Source organism: Vidua macroura, chromosome 1 (genome assembly GCF_024509145.1).
Source record: "Vidua macroura isolate BioBank_ID:100142 chromosome 1, ASM2450914v1, whole genome shotgun sequence".
In the NCBI taxonomy this organism is placed as follows: domain Eukaryota; kingdom Metazoa; phylum Chordata; class Aves; order Passeriformes; family Viduidae; genus Vidua; species Vidua macroura.
The window spans coordinates 27,086,798-27,103,238 of NC_071571.1; the positions used below are offsets into that span (position 1 = coordinate 27,086,798).

At 34.7% G+C, this 16,441-nt stretch overlaps 1 protein-coding gene across 4 annotated transcripts in view; it reads left to right on the forward strand.

The window, feature by feature from the left end:
* The window catches only part of PHF14 (PHD finger protein 14), a 161,115-nt gene that overhangs the window by 105,959 nt on the left and 38,715 nt on the right, over positions 1–16,441 (forward strand). For all 4 annotated transcript variants that reach the window (XM_053974350.1, XM_053974358.1, XM_053974333.1 and 1 more), the window contains one exon: positions 1,282–1,399. In XM_053974350.1, the coding sequence (XP_053830325.1) occupies positions 1,282–1,399 (118 nt within the window). The remainder of the gene's footprint in view (positions 1–1,281; positions 1,400–16,441) is intronic.

Here is a 16,441-nt window from a genome sequence, read left to right on the forward strand (position 1 = left end):
GAGAAGTCACATGAACATTTTGTTGTATTAATGCAGCAGTATGTGCTGTTAGTTGAATCCTCTTTCTGCGATGCACTGTCTGTTCTGTTGATAAATGATATCCCTCTGTCTTTGATCTGATGATGCCTGTGCCATGCTATTACTGCAATTTTTGGATCTTTTTGTGTTTACACATACTGTAGAGGAAAAATTGAGTGACCAGGAAAGCAGAGAAGAGAGTGGGGGGATTTCTTTAAAATATTTGATTTTTAAACATATACTCTTTCCTATTTTTCAGTTATTAAACATATACTCGTTCCTATTTTTCAGTTATTGGCTTTAATTCAGCATTTAGGACTGTTTAATGAAGAGACTGTTGCAAAGTAAATTTGAAAAAAGCTTTCCTTTTCATACAAAGGAATACAGGGGGATATGCAAATAAAGAGAAGTTCAGTAGGGTATATGAAAACGTCTATAATTTGCTTTGAAAAAATCTCTCATTTTGAGCCTATTATTATTCTGATTTAAAAATCCCTTCATGAAACACTTGTTCTACTGTAGCATTTTTTCTATTCGTGGTATATTAAAAGTAGGTTAACAATAGCTATTCTGTATGTTTTGAGCTTTTTGTGTAGACTAATGCATAGTGCAAAGCACTAATGTGAGGCTTATTAAAGAAGAACATAAATTTGTTGTGTGTACACAGAGCACTTTTATAAGTGAAAGATCACAGTGAAATCCTTTTAAATTAATGCCCTTTCTAGAAAAATCAGTGTGAATGAGAAAATACTTTTGTACATTTGTTCATCAACCACATCATCCTGATGTTAAAAATGTAATTCATAGCTGTAAATTATACTAGAGTTATTTAACATGTCGGTGAATTTTTCACAAAGCTTTTCTTAAAAAAACACATGTGCAAAACAGTGTCTTAAAAGTATAAAAAATAAATATTGTCACTGTCTGAAAAAGTTAAAATTTCTGGAAAAAAAAGGGCAGTGAATGACACTGAAGTATTTAAAAATTTAAGCAATTTTCTTCATTAATTTGCAAGTCTTTCAAATGTTGTCATTTATATAAGATGATGACAAAGGTGATATATGAGTGTCTGCATCAGGATATTCCAGATTAAGCAGAACCTATTTGAAGTGGCTGTTTAAAATTACCCCTGATATAAAATAGATTTTCTTTATTATGATAATGGATCAGGAAATCTTCTGCTGAGAATTGCAGGGACGCTCAATCTAAAATAGTACAGAAGTACCATTTAATATAAATATGTATTTTGTTTTTCTCTTGCAGGTGTGATGAATGCAGGCTTTGCTACCATTTTGGCTGTCTAGACCCTCCCTTGAAAAAGTCTCCTAAACAAACTGGCTATGGATGGATTTGTCAGGAATGTGACTCTACATCCTCCAAAGTAAGTTAATGCACCCTAAAAATAGTTCAAGTATTCTGGTTTTCAGAGTTTTACTTAGTGTCTGAAGTTTTTTATTAAATGCTGTGCATAGGTTTTCTCTGGTAGAAGGTCATAAAATAAAGATTTCTGATTCTCTTCAGAATCGGTATTAAAAAACCCAGAGTGTATGCAAAATGGAAATATTCTTAATCAGTAAAGAAAGAATGACAAGAAAACTTTACTATCCTAGTTAAATGCTTGTTTTTGACATGCTCTCTGTGAGAAAGGTGTGAGTACAGATACTGTATCAGCACTGGTAATATTGACAAGAAAAAGTATTTCAGGAGTACTGCAGAATACAAACTTCTAAGGACAGAGAAAATGCATGTGTTCTCTAAACAAAGGATGGTGATTTGAATTACTAAACCTTTTTCTTTCCCTGAAAATTCATATGAAGGTTATCAATACCTTATATTGATTGGCATGCCTTGTTCAAATATAACATTGTAAAACTACATTTTTGACATGGATTAGCTCTTTAATGATACAGAAAGTAATAGTATTCTTTTATAGTACTGACTTTTCAAAAAATAAAGATTTTGATTCTTTGTCTGCACAGAAGCTTCTTTAGCACTGGCATTCTTTTCTGTCATCACTATGACCTCTGAAGAGACACTGTCCAATTTATTTCCTAAGTATATTTATACATCTCATAAGTGTATAAATGCATCTGATACCTCAGTGTAAAAATAAAAGAGTATTCTAAATCTCTTCAAGATTTTTCATGTTACTGCTAATTTCTTTGTATTTCACAGAATCCTTTACCTAGTAAGTGCCTCAGTATTTGGATACAGAGGGACATGGCTGTGATGAGATGTTCTCATATGTTACTTGTCAGTGTACTTGGATACTTAAACTCTGTCATGCATTTACTTTTAAGATTGGCATATACAGAACATTCAGGGAGTGGCATCATTTTTTGGCTTGCTAGTGTCCCTTTCCAATTGCAAAAATATGTTACTCACTTCCCCCCTGGGGGATTAATCAAATTGTTCTTTTGTAAGGATGTATGGAGACAGATACAGGAAATTAGCTGTCCACTAGAGTTTGGACATCAAGCAATCTTTCTTGAATACCACTTACATGCAAGAGACATTTCAAGAGTGAATTCAAACTGTTATTGAATTTCTGTCACCTGCTTAAACTAAAATGGGGTTCTGATAACATGAGTTAAAATCTTGTGTCTCTTGTATTCTTGACTTGCAAGTAAACAGAAAAATCAAAGGGTTTGTAATTTCTAGTTGTGTTTTCCTGGAGATTAGTATACTGTGTATCAGGTACAATTTTTTAGTTACTTTATGAGTTAAATTAATTATGATGGACTTCACTTCTTGCAGGGTGTGTGTTAATTTTAAGATGTGTTGAAAAAATTGAGTGTTTTAAAGAGTAAACAAAATTTTTCAGTAGAATGATTACACATTTTGTGTTAATCTTAGTGATTATTGCAAATTTTAAAAATGTTCTTGTGTCTGATTTTCACTCATAAAGATTTTTAATGAGTAAATTTAAATAAAGTCTCTTGCACTTTCAAGTGCAGGCAATTGGAATTGGATTTGAGTGAATATGTAATGAATATGAAAGATACTGAAAAAATTGTCTTATGGGGACTCCTTGTGGTTTTGTTTAGTCACTTTCACATAGCTTTTCTAGAGAGCTGTGCAGAGAAATTGCTCTAATAAAGCTGTATTGCCCTATATGTTCCCCAAAGCCTTTTTTGGTAGGTTTTTTCTGTTTTATACTATGCAGTGTAATAAATTCAAAAAATATGGTATCAAGTTAAACTCCTTTCAGCCATAATGCGAACCTATTTTTTAAAGGACTAGGACTTTGTTTTGTACTTCATAATTTTCAAATTCTTTGTTCTACATGGCTTTAGGATTGTGTATTATATATCTGTGATTTTTCACAGCCAGGAGAAGCTGATATGATAAGGCTTTTTCTACCTCTCCTCAGAGGGGGTGGTCTCTCAAATATGTACTTGGAGCTCAGAAGTGAACAAGTGTGGACAAAGTTGGGTCATTTGCTGCACTCTGCCTGACCTGTGGATGAATTGCAAGCCTGAGCTACTGATGATTTCAGTCTCTCAGTCACTCACTGCATCCAATTTTTGATGTGTCACAGGGAAGTTACTAGTATGGATTATAGCAGCAAAATGGGATTGAATTTTCTGCTTTGGCCAAGGAGACTATTGTTTAGTTCTCATTTTTTTGACTTCATTCATCTGTTTTGGTCCAGTTTAAATCACTTATAATACATGTTTTAAAATTCCCCAACAATATATCTTCCATTAGCACTGTAGGGCCTTGAAAATAATTGGTAGGTAAATGACACTGTTTCAATGACAAGAGAGGTCATAGTGCTGAGCTTGTGATGCCTATTAGTTTTTACTTCTAATTATGAAATTCAATTTTAGATGTTAAAGAAAAGTTGCACTCTGCTGACAGCAAATAATGCTATTTTATTTTCAGATTTTGCCAAGCACTTGCAGGTGTCAGCAGTACAAGGCATGTAATTTAGCAGTAATAAACATATGATTTAAATTGTAATCTGGCACAGACATTGGACATGCTACTTCCATTTTGCTCATCCCAGTCACAGGACTCTCCAGCAATTGTGTCAGTTTTTCCACCAGCGTAGCATATTCCCATATTACCCTGCCTGTCAAATAATAGACAGACAGTGACTTTGCTGTAGGGCATGAGGGCAACAGCTTCTCTGCTGGTAATACTTGCTGTCACTTCTTTGGAATGGGTGATGCTCACTACTAAGGTCTGACAAGCTCTCTCATCTCAAAAACATTGTAGATTTTGTTACATCACATGAAAGCTGAAATAAACTTATAAGGTCTCCGTTTCTATAACACTGTCCATTCACCCTGCAAAAGGATTACAGTGCACTTTCAGGACTGCCAAACAGCACTATAAATCATGATTTTCCTGGTAGTTTTTGTTAGTGCTATTCAGGCTTAATACAGACACTTGTTTCAACTTGTTCTGGTTGAATTTAAGAAAGATAAATAGAATGTAAACCAAATAATTTAATATCATGACATGGTAATATTTGGTAGGAATAAATGTGGCATGACCAATTTTTCATTTATGTACAATAAGATCTTACTATGAGGTCTCTTCAGTATTAGATGTGGGCTTCTTTCTATTGCCTTCCAGTGAAAAAATACTGTTTAAAATACCTCCTCCAATTTTAAACTTTAGCAAGGACCAAGGCAGTAAGGAGTTTAAGCATATTATCATGGTGGTTACACTGACCATGCTAGTTAAGTTTCTATCTGTTCATCTTTGCATGTAATCTGTTCTGCAAAACACTGCAGAGTGTATGTGTCAGGTCATTATTTGAGTGCTACAGGATCAGCTGCCTTATCTCTAGACATCTGTTAGTTTCTTCTATTTCATTTCTTTACTGTACTGCATTTTTTCAGTGGAAATAAATTGTCAGTATTCATGTCAGCACGGAATTCTCATCTAAGCCTCTCAGGAAATATTTTCTGGAGCTGCAAATACACAACACACCAACCCTGGCAAATAATATATTTTTGTACACATTTAGTGTTCAAAAGAAATCATGGATAATTTTGCTTATTAGCCAGGTAGAAGCATTTCTTAGGGTATATTTTGCTTTCACACAGCAAATATGCAAATGTATTTGGACACTGTAATATTACATTATTAAATGTTTGAAATAATATTTTAAGTTTAAAAGAATTTTTCATATGTATTTCAAACCTTTAAATTTGGTCAGATGAAAAGAAAAAAGTGCACAATTCAATTCTTATAGTCCATGGAATTTTATTCTAATCAAAAACAAGGTTGGTGATTGGAAAGTCTGTGAGGACTGCAGAACTACCTGATCTACTCCTGTGTTGTGCAGGCGACAATCTCATTATGGTTTATGGAATTTTATCTTTTTCACTATGACTTTTCTCCAAATGTGGGAAGCATTTCCTCACACATGTAGTTTCACACAAGTGTGTTGAAAATTAAACAATGAACCCAAAGACCTAATGTTAACCTCTCAAAATTTAAGAAATACTGAAGTTGAGGTGGCATGCAGTGCTTTAAGTGCTTTTTTGGCTATGTGTGACTTTGCAGCCTTTAATCACTTCATGTTATGATTTTTTAATTTTCTTTCATAAGACCCCTGCCTTTTCTGATTTAGCTGTTGGGGGTCACTAAAAGGGATTAATTCGGGTTGAGAATTAGCAGAAAGTCTTGTGTTTAAGGTTTGCAAGGCATGACAACTGAAACAATGATTTCAGAACTGGGGAATAAAGGAAGTTTGACCTTATGTTTGAAGTAGTTGAGTTGTTACCAACAAATTGAATTTTATCTTTGTCTCACTTCAAAGCTCCTATGAGTGCTAGGCAAAATTAACATCTTGAAATGTTTAGTAATTTTTTCTCCTCATTTACTCTTGCCCAACTTGGATCCCTTGGCCCAGCCTGTAAAAATGCTGAATTCTTTGAGCTGAAGTGGGAGATAGTGTGTATGTATACACAAGAAAATAATATTTGAACAGAACACATGAGGTTGGCATGCAGTAGTAATATAGTGCTTAATCATGCCCTAAATATGGTTTACATGTACTTATTTTATCATTCAGTGCAATGCAATTTTACATAGTTATATCTAAAATACATTTTAAAAAATACAAAAAAAAAAATCTATACAGGTCTTTTGAATTAATTCAGACTTGCTTCAGTTACATATTCTGACAAAGGATGGCCCTCATTTCATCACCTTAAATCACAGAAATTGTCACACCTTCTTTTGAGGACAGAACATAGAAGGAAATGTACTGCCATCACGGCACCCAGCATTGCAGCTGAAAACTGATAAAAGAATACTGCTAATAAATCTGCTTGCTGCTTCAAGCAGAACATAATAGGAAAAAATGTTCCGTTTCTATGCAACATTTTTCAGCCAGAACTTAGGAGTATTTTAAGGTAGTTTACAGAAAAATTACATAGTGGAATTCACTAACTGTATTTGTCTTCCACAGGTGTGAATATTATGCTCTATGTTATGATACGGTCATAAAGAATGATAGAGTTGGACATTTTTGTGTTTATTTATATATTTTAGAGTTTCTTGACTAGAGTTTAACTAGCACTTCGGTTTCTTGTGTGACATAGAAAGAAAGATGTTTTTAATATAGCAACTGGATAATATTTCGTTATTTTGAAGTCATTGTTGTCTTCCTAGGTTTGTGAGGAGCAGTAAAACATTGTCACTGGAGTGATTTCCTTAAAATTGAACAAGAGAAAACAAACCAAATATGTAAGGCCATGTGAAAATTTAACACAAGTCCTTATACCATTTATGCCCCGTTTTAAGAACTTGACACAGAAATGGGTTTCACTACCAAGATGGTCCCAAAAAAGGGTGAAATTTTAGTGTATTGCAATATTACTTGGCTGAAGTATTGCCAAATGTGTTTTAATATTTGCTTCCCAGGTATCATATTTAAAAAAAATGAGTTGGCACAGCTGCTGTTATTTTCTGGCAAACAGGTATAATACATCGATGTAATGAATAATTTATACCATAAAATGTTCCAAAAATAATCAACCTTGAAATTAACTTAAGTTGGGACTTGATTTATGAATAGTGAATAAGTTAGTTGGTAGTAAATCCCCAAATTAATCCAAAAACTCCAATACACTTAGTTGGCAGAAGATTCCCATAGTCTAGGTGGGAGGCTTAGGTTTTAATAAAAAAAAAAAAAACTACAACAACAACAAAAATGGTTAAGCACTGGAAAATATTTGTGGAGCAGATGCTTACTTTTAGTATTTTGCTTCTTCTCCACATCAAAACCAATTTTACCAGTTCAAATATTTCCTGGTGCTGCCTGGCAGATCCTCATCATGGGCTTCTAGTGCTTGTACTTTTTGGGTGCAGCTTAACTGTACTAAAAAAAATGTACCAGAAAATAAATGATACAATATAGCATTATCTTTCACATGAAAAAACATTGTCTGGAAAAGTGTCTCTTTTAAAGATGATACTGCGACTAATACCAGCCAGATGTTTAAAGAACAAAGAAATTGGAATATAGGGCTATTTTTTAAAATGTATTATTGTTGTTTCAAATGCAAAACCAAATTTCTGATTCTGAAAGATAACACTGGGATAGATCAAAAAAGTATTGTAAAAGTAAATTGCCAGTTAGGAGTGCAAAGTGAAATACATAATTTTTTTTTTGCATTAAACTTTGACAAAAAAAACAGCAGTTAAACCTGCTAAATGTCTCTTTTCCCAGTGGCATGTTCTTAGAAAATTGAGATTTAAATATGCTCTGCAGTTTTAAATTGCACTTTTTTGTAAAAAAATAACAAAAAAAAAGAAAAGAGCTATTTTAATGGCACTTGGTCCAAGAATTTTTTTTGCTTACAAGTTCACTTTCTTCTCCCTATTTTTTGTTAGGCAGAAGAAGGAAGAAGTCCCTTGATGCATACCTTCATTTGCTCTTTTTCATAAACAACCCAACAATATAGAGTTTTCTCCAAAGCTGAAACACAATGTTCTTTGTCTTAGAGTGAGAGCAGTAGTTCTTCATAAGCTGCTCCATCCAGCTTGTGTCCCTCTCCACAGGGTGCTTCAGGAACAGACTGTTCCTTCCAGTGGGTGCATAATTCCTGCCAGCACACCTGCTCCAGAGTGGGCTCCTCTCTCCATGGGGACGCAGCTCCAGCCAGGAGCCTGCTCCAGCACAGGCTTCCTACAGGATCACAGCCTTCTTTGGGCATCCACCTGCTCTGGTGTGGGGCTGCACCATGGGCTGCAGGGGAATCCAGCTCTGGCACCAGGAGCACCTCCTGCCCCTCGTTCTGCACTGACTTTTGTGTCTGCAGAGCTGTTCCTCTCAATCCTTTCTCCACGTGCTGTTGTTCCAGTATTTCCTGCTTCTTAAGTACATTATCCTTGAGGCACCACTGCTGTTGCTGATGGGCCCAGCCTTGACCAGCAGTGGGTCCCTCTTGGAGCCAGGTGGCGTTGGCTCCATCAGATGTAAGAGAAGCTTCTGGCAGCTTCTCACAGAAGCCACTCCTGCAGCCCCCCACCCTGTTGCCAAAACCTTGCCACACAAACACAATACAAAAATGAAGCAAATTTATTTTTATGAGGCTTTGTATCGCACAAATCAAATTATTACTGAGGTAGTCGTACTTTTCAAAAGTTGTCTTGATCATTTGCTTTGTTGGGATGAAAAATATGTTACTGAAGTAAAAAGCTGGGTGGCTGAAATTAGAAACAAACTTGTTCATTAACTATTGCTTTGGTTAAAATGCACACCCAAGTCCAATTGCCAGTGGAACATATGAGAGGTACCTGATTAATATAATACTGGAAAAAAATCATAAACAGCATAGAGTTTGTACATTTTTAATGCATGTAATCTAAACACACATAATCTAATATTTAAATGACTAAACCTCTAGTTTATGTATAACAAATATTACTTACTCTAAAGTAGTGGATAACGAAGCAAAATCTCTTCATGGGCAGCTGTTCGAAATGCTGCTGCTACTCTGTACCTTCTTTAGGTTATGCTTCTAACAAAATCTGCTTACAGTTATGGTTTATCTGGGTAATAGCTCTGCTGTTGAATCGTGACTTGCTTTTCCTAAGCCATGACAAAATGAAATTACAGCCTACGTTGCCTGTTGCTGTAGTACTGAGTGGCAGGAAATCTGTGCTGGAAGCTAGCTGCAACTGGGAAAAATCCAGAAATGAGCTAGTGTCATGATTGAAATAAAGCTACTGAATATGGGTTTATCTAACACAGCATGAGAGAATAAAGAAACAAAAGCAGTTTTTGACCTCTGAGTAGCACACCAAAACAGGTTTTATACATCCTCTTTGGTGTGCACCTACGCATATTCTCAAAGATTGTGAGAAGGTTGAAAGAGGAGTAGTGTATAGGAAGGTCAAAAGAAGCAAGGCTGCTTGCACCTTACAGAACTGGAAGCTTTCTCTTTCTTGCTTTAGAAATTTGATTTCTAGATATGTACAATATTGGGATGCATTGTGACAGTGAATTTTGCATATTGAAAATGCTATATTGAAATGTAAAAGACACGGAAATACTATTTCTAATGCAAATTTTCTCCATTTTGCATTCCTTTTCAAGTGAAGTCATAGTCAAAGGAAGATATATATGTGTCACAGTTACTTCATGGTAGCTTCCAAAGCATCCTAGCTTACAGCACTGATGTACATTCAGATGTATTTTGTCAATCCAGTTCTCTTCCTACTTCTAGAGTTCCTAAAATAAGGAACTCTTTTGGTATTGATAATTAGGGACTTCATGCTGACAGTGGAGCCATAAAAAAATTTAGCAATAAATTGTAATTGATCATCACTACTTTCAGTTAATAATCAGTTTGGAAATTTAGATTGTTATACTTAGTTAGTAGAATGTGTTGAATTTGGTAATGTCTGGAAAAAAAAGTATGAATTAAAAGTTTGTAACTGACTTGAATTTTTAAACCTTTTGGGTCTTGATTAAATTCTTGGGTTAGATGAGTTAGGCTTCCAGGAAAGCAGTATTTAAGAAAAAAAAAAAAACACATTTCCATTGTGCATAATCTTGTTTGATTTAAATATTCATTAAGAATTAAACAGTCAACGGGAGATGGCAAGGTGAGTGCTTTGCAATGACATAAATAAGGAGTTCTGATGTGCAAAGAAGGTATGCCCGGAGGCTAGTGGCATCCTGTTGCACCCTAATGTTGCAAAGTGCTGTTCTGTTTCTTCCACATTTCTGAGATAAATTTCTTAACCTAGAAATATATTTCTTGTCTTATGTTTCACATAGAACTAGAAGGTATGTAATTAAAGAAGAATTATATATTTTAATTTCTCATTAGTCCAGCTTTACTACCCTGCAAGTTATTTTAGCACATCACCTGTAATAATATTCTATATGACAGAAGAAGAATTAGATCTTTAATTGTTAGTCTCTGTATAAGATTTTGACACATTATCATAGTTACCCAATTAAGTGCTCATGTTTACTCTCAAGGTTGATTTTATTTTCAAGTCTTTCAAAGAAATGTAACCATATATGTCACTTTAAGTAATGTGTTACTCATCAGTATAAATTGCTAATGCTGCCTGGGCAAAATCGCATCATATTGAGTGAGGAGAGAGGGGTTGGGGGGAAAAAAAAAAAAAAAAAAGTGCCATTTTATGAAGTGCTAGGCAAGCAATGAATTTTAGCACAGTCAAGATTTGCTTTTCGTCATCATGTTAGATAGTGGAAGTGAGGTTCAGTTGCCATTCTCAAACAGAAATTCTCTTAGTGGTAGCCACATTTAATCACATTTCCCAGAAGACAGCTGGATATTGCCAATTTGTGCTGTGTCAGCCACTTTCTCTGCAAAGGACTGTCTCGTCACTTGGATTTTAGCATTCTGTAGCAGAAAAGTTCCATCCTCTTAAAACTGGCTCAGCAGATAGCTTGTGTGAGAATATAACTGCAAGAGCATTACAATCAGTTCTACCAAGAAAATGCATGACTATTACATAGAATTTTAAGATGGCTTTTGAAAAGATTTTCACAAAACTTTTAAAATGTATAGTGCATTGTTAAATTCTAGTAGCAATTAAGTTTATCTTAGATTTTTTAGTAAATGTGGCTTTGGTAAGCATTGAAAATTATTATCTGGTTCAGTGGTTTGAAACATCTTTGTGCATATTTGAAAAGTCTTAAGTAGATTTCAGCTGTGACAAACATTACCAAAAGATTTTATATGTGGAAAACCTTGAAATCTGTAGATATCAAAATTTTTTCTAGCTACTAGTCTCATGAAGACTGAAGGGCAGATGGTATCCTTTCAGATGTGATATAAATAGCCAAAGAAAAGTGTCAAAAAGAAGATAAAATAGCAAGATAACTCCATATTTATGGAAGGTACCCACAAATGTACTTCGAGTGAGTTAATCACATCACATACTTATTTTTGGAAATAGAAGGGTGTCAGCAGAGTTATGCAGTCATTGACATAAATAATATTGAATCTGTAACCAGACTTATGCAATAAATAAGGATACATATGAGGTACTAATATTTACAAGCATATTTTGTTCCCATGAATATGCATTTGCCCTACCATGTTCTCCTACTGTGTAATATTTCTACTGCTTGTTTAGTTAAATGTATTGCACAAGACAGAGGAATTGCAAAACACAATGATGTTCTATATACTTTGTTTTGTAACTTGCTGGTGGTAAGAAACGTCTTGAAGGCCTTTAAAATGTTTGTTTTCATGTAATGATATCTTCAAGAATCTTAACATTTAAAGATAATTATGAAAATACAAAAAGATTGAGATTTTGGAGCTGTGGTCTATTAATCTGTTAATAATTCTCTCACTGAATGAGCTATTGACCTGCTGTTGTTTATGTGCTTTTTGGGTATAGCATAGACAGAGACTGAAAAGCTCCTTTATATAAAAATAGTAAAATAGTCAGAAGACAATAGATACACTGGCTAATAGACAATGAATCATTTTACCCACTGACTCATCCCTCCATGCAAAAAAACCTGCTTCAGCTAAAGAACAGTAAAATGGTTTAGACATTCCCTTGGGAATATTATTTTGAACCCTCTTAAGTGGGGAGGGAAGTGAGCTGAGATATTCCCTATGATATGGATGTGTTTACCAGTTAATTCAGGGCAGCAGTCAAACCATTGTTTGAAAAGAAAGCATAAAATATGTCTGTCTCTCTTAGATTCTTTCTTTTATATTGGGAAATATTCTCTCTTTTAATTTGGGAAAAATTAAAATGGAAAAAGGTAGGGATGGTTCTTAAACCCCAGAGAGCTTCCAGTGAATCTCAGGAGGAGGAAGGGGGACTGTTGATGATCCAGGATAACAGTATGGAATTCTGAATAAAGCTGGTATCTAAAATACCCTGTTATTTTGGAAAATCCTATACTAGCTTAAATGGTTCTACATTCTGGTATACTGATTTTGATGGATTTTATTTTGGTTCAGGTCAGAAATGCATTTTTGAAAAGAATCACCCAGTTGCCAGTGGCTCTGCTTTGGTTCATACTATGGAGTGGTTTTAGGAGTGTGCAAAGTGAATTTCTGTCAAGGAGCACTAAAGCCTAGGATGTATTCTGACTGCTAATGGGCATGCTGTCTTCATGACCAAACTAGCTGTATCTTTGAAATATGTGTTCTGCATCTGCCTGGTCCTCAGCACCAGCTGCTTTGCTCTAAAGAGTTGCTCCTGTCACACCACAGTTTTTTGGTATGAAGTGACTCTTTCATTTACTGTATCAAAGGTATATTTGTGTTTCAGTTTCATGTACTGAAAGAGTTGTTTTATTCCTATTTTGATAAGATAATTTGTGGAAATCTTGTATTAGTAGTCTCAAGATCAAAAGCCTAAAAATTAATACACAGATCTGTATTGCTAGGGTATCAAATTTTTATCATTTGACTGTTTGAATAAGGAGTATATGCTTTTAACTGAAAACATCTGATCTACAGTGTTAAGGAACCATATTTAAGAGTAAGGGACTTGTATGTTTTCTAGTACAGATGAGAAAAAGAAAGGAGTTTTGTCTGGTAGAAGTAATCTCAAGGTAAAAAACACCATAGGGAAAATATAAATATGCTTCTAGGAATGAGGCAGTAAAGATGACATTTTGTGTGAATTTAGCCTTATCCATGTATCATTTGCAGTGTTCTTAATTAGTGAGGAATAAGGAATTTCCAGGCCTTTATGAGGGTGTTTTAAAGCTGCAGCAGTAGTTGTAACCTTTCAGTTCCTAAGAGCTCAGCAAAAGATGGCTGATTAATGTCACATCTTAAACTGTGTCAACTGGGCTGTTCATTCCCTTTTTTAGTAAACATCCCATTGTCAGTGCAGCTCAGTGTGCCAGCATAAAATATCCTAGTGTTTTAGCTGGCTACTTTAATTAATAAGAGTATGTATCCCTGTTTACTAGTATAAAGTTAAATGGAAATTTTCTATAGTTATTCTAGTGACTAGCATGAATGAATAAATCAAGGGCACCCACAAAATAGGGTTCCTGATATTTGTTTGAAGTTTCTCAAAGAATGTAAAGGATAGTTTTTTTTAATTTGGCACATTCAGATATTAGAGAGATCTTGGAGTGTGTAGGAAACATTTTTATAGAAAGCTTTTTATAGAAAGCTACTGTTAATTCATTCTTTAAAAATATTTTTATGGCTTTGAATTAATGTTTTAATTTTCTGCTTTATAATTTGAAAATAAATTATGGTAGTTTTTAAGAAGAGAGAGGGATAGGAAGAACAGGAGTGAGGAAAGCATGATGGCAAAAACAATGGGACTACAAGAAGCACCCTTAGCATAAAAGGAGACCTGTAAGCACACACACATTCATAAGAATGAGAAAATTCCACTTGGAAAATACACAGAAACCCTTACAGGGGAGAATGGGGTGAATTAAGAAATAGGATTGCATCAAAGTGGAAAGGAAGATTTGGAGGACACACTGAGAGCTTTCCCCTGGAGAAGGGTAGAGTGCTTATAGAAAACCTCTGAAAAAACAGGTGGGTCCCACATAAAGTTAATTTAGAGAGCTATAAAACTTATGTAATAAACTTGGACTGCAAAAAACGATGTACTGAGCTATCTGAGCTGTCCCTTTCTTTTATATTCATTTTTATTCTATTCCCTTTCTTTTTCATCTTGTTACTGGAAGAAAATTCTGGAAGTGGGGAGAGATGAAAACAAGTCTTGATTTAAAAAGTAGCCTTTGACGATTTTGTGATTCTTTTGGTGATCGCACATTTTAATATAACCCTGTTTTGCATTATGTTGGGAAAATCTGGACTTCAAGGAGTTGAAAAGCAAGAATCAGTGCTGATGAAGATGTAAGGAGCTAAATAAATATTACTTAAAGGACTTCTCAAAGATGAAACCCCCCCCCCCCAACCCTATGAATGTGCTGACCCTATCTTGAGAATTAAGTTAGATGGTACAATTTAAAGCTTTGTTCCAACATCTGACAGACACACTCTGCATGCTGATGCATAATATCTGAAGATTGTGTGCTTGAAAGAAACCCTTTTTTGAGCTACATTCTATTTTTGTTAGAATAAAGCAGCTGCTTTTTGGAGCAGAGATCTTCTCAAGTGTTCAATCTTCTCATTCAAGTCAAGAATTAACCAAATATTGTGAGCAAATTTTGTGTATGCTTTCTTCCAAGCTGCTGAAGTAGACTAAAGCAGACTGTTTTGACCATAAATAGTGCAAATGTGCAGCTTGACCCTAAGAGATGAAAGTAAGTTTTCTTCTGTACCTTGCTCCTGAGTTGTCACTGCCTCAGTAATCCAAAAACACAGAAAGTTTGGAGCTATTTAAACATGGCTTGAAAAGAAATACAGCTGGGAAAAACTTTCTTCTAGAGAGACTATATGAATGGATGCTATGATCTGCCCCAATTGTTTCTGAAGGAATAAAACTTTGCTTAAGGAAGGAGACAACTGCAACCCCAAATGTAGCCTTACTAATGGAGTTACTGTAGCTGCAGACTACTCTCCAGGAGTGATACCAGATGACCTTGTACATCTGTTTTTAGAAAGTCTTGTTTTAAATGTTGGGTGTAAGGTGACCTTGTAATTTTGGAAATATATCAAAGTCAGTAATTGCAATACTATCTAACATACATGCAGCTACCCAGGAAACATGTACCCAGAGTAATATCCCAGTAAACATGCACCAGATTAATGTTACATACACCTAGAGTGTGTGAACTGCACATCACCTCTGTGAGAGACAACAGCTGCAAAATCAGTGTCCACACTTACTGTGGCTCTAGATGTGCTGTGCTTGAGAATTTGTTTTGCAACTCCTGAGGTTTGGGTTTGGGATTTTATTTTTTTGGATGGTAGAAAAGAAGGATTGGAGAGATGAGAGCTGTACCAAACAGGCACAGGAAAAATGAAATATCATGATCCAGCTGTAATAAATTATGCTGTCATAAAAAGCTTTTTGAACTAAATAAAATAACATCTATAAACTCCATCAAGTATAAAATGAGGACAAAAAAAACTTTTCAGGCTATAGTATCTGCCTGTAACCTAATTCACAATACAAAAAAAAATAGCAGAACAATACATAGGAAAGAAGAAGTGTGGACAAAGAAAGGGAGAAGGTACTGAATTACTCTTACATTCACTGATAATAGCATAGTACAACAATCTTGCCAGTATATTAATATCCTGCAAAAGGATATTAATGTAAAATCTGTTGCTCTGGTGCACCAAATAATTACCAAATTATGTAAGACATAGGACGTTTAACACACACACACACACACACACACACACAAAAAGATAGATATTGGGTTTTTCCCTTTAGTGAAGAAATTCTAAAAATTCCTGGTGATGATAAAGATGTTCATACAGAAATTTTTGCCAATAGTTGAAGCCATGCTATATCTGTGGTCAGTACTCTTAATCCATGACAATAACAGAGAAGTTGTATTCCTTATTTTATACACACAGGATGAGTTTAGTGTTTTGAGTGGCTATAATTAGAAGTTAAATTCCTTTTTTTGTATTCTAATGTGGTTTTATTAATTACAGCATTTTAAGAGATAATTTTTAATACAGTTCAAAGACTTCTGGGGTCAAAAAAGGCAGATATTGAAAGGGTAGCTAAAATAAAAACTTTTGAATGTTGGGAAATAGTGAATGGTGAGAAAGTAAAAAGGAAATACAATAATCCAGGAGACTTTGATTGAGAAGGTGGAGAATTCAGTCCCACGAGAGGTAGGATTAGTACACTGAGTAATGGGAATGTAGAAAATACATGAGCTAGAAAGGGGAAACTAATTCAGGTTCCAGAGGTCAGTGAATGACAATACCTTCAAACAGTAAAATGTTCTTCTGTTTTCTGTTTCTATTTGCATGTGATAAAGTTAGAAGAATAGATATGAAAAACATTTTGAGAGTGCTCTTTCTAACTTTAA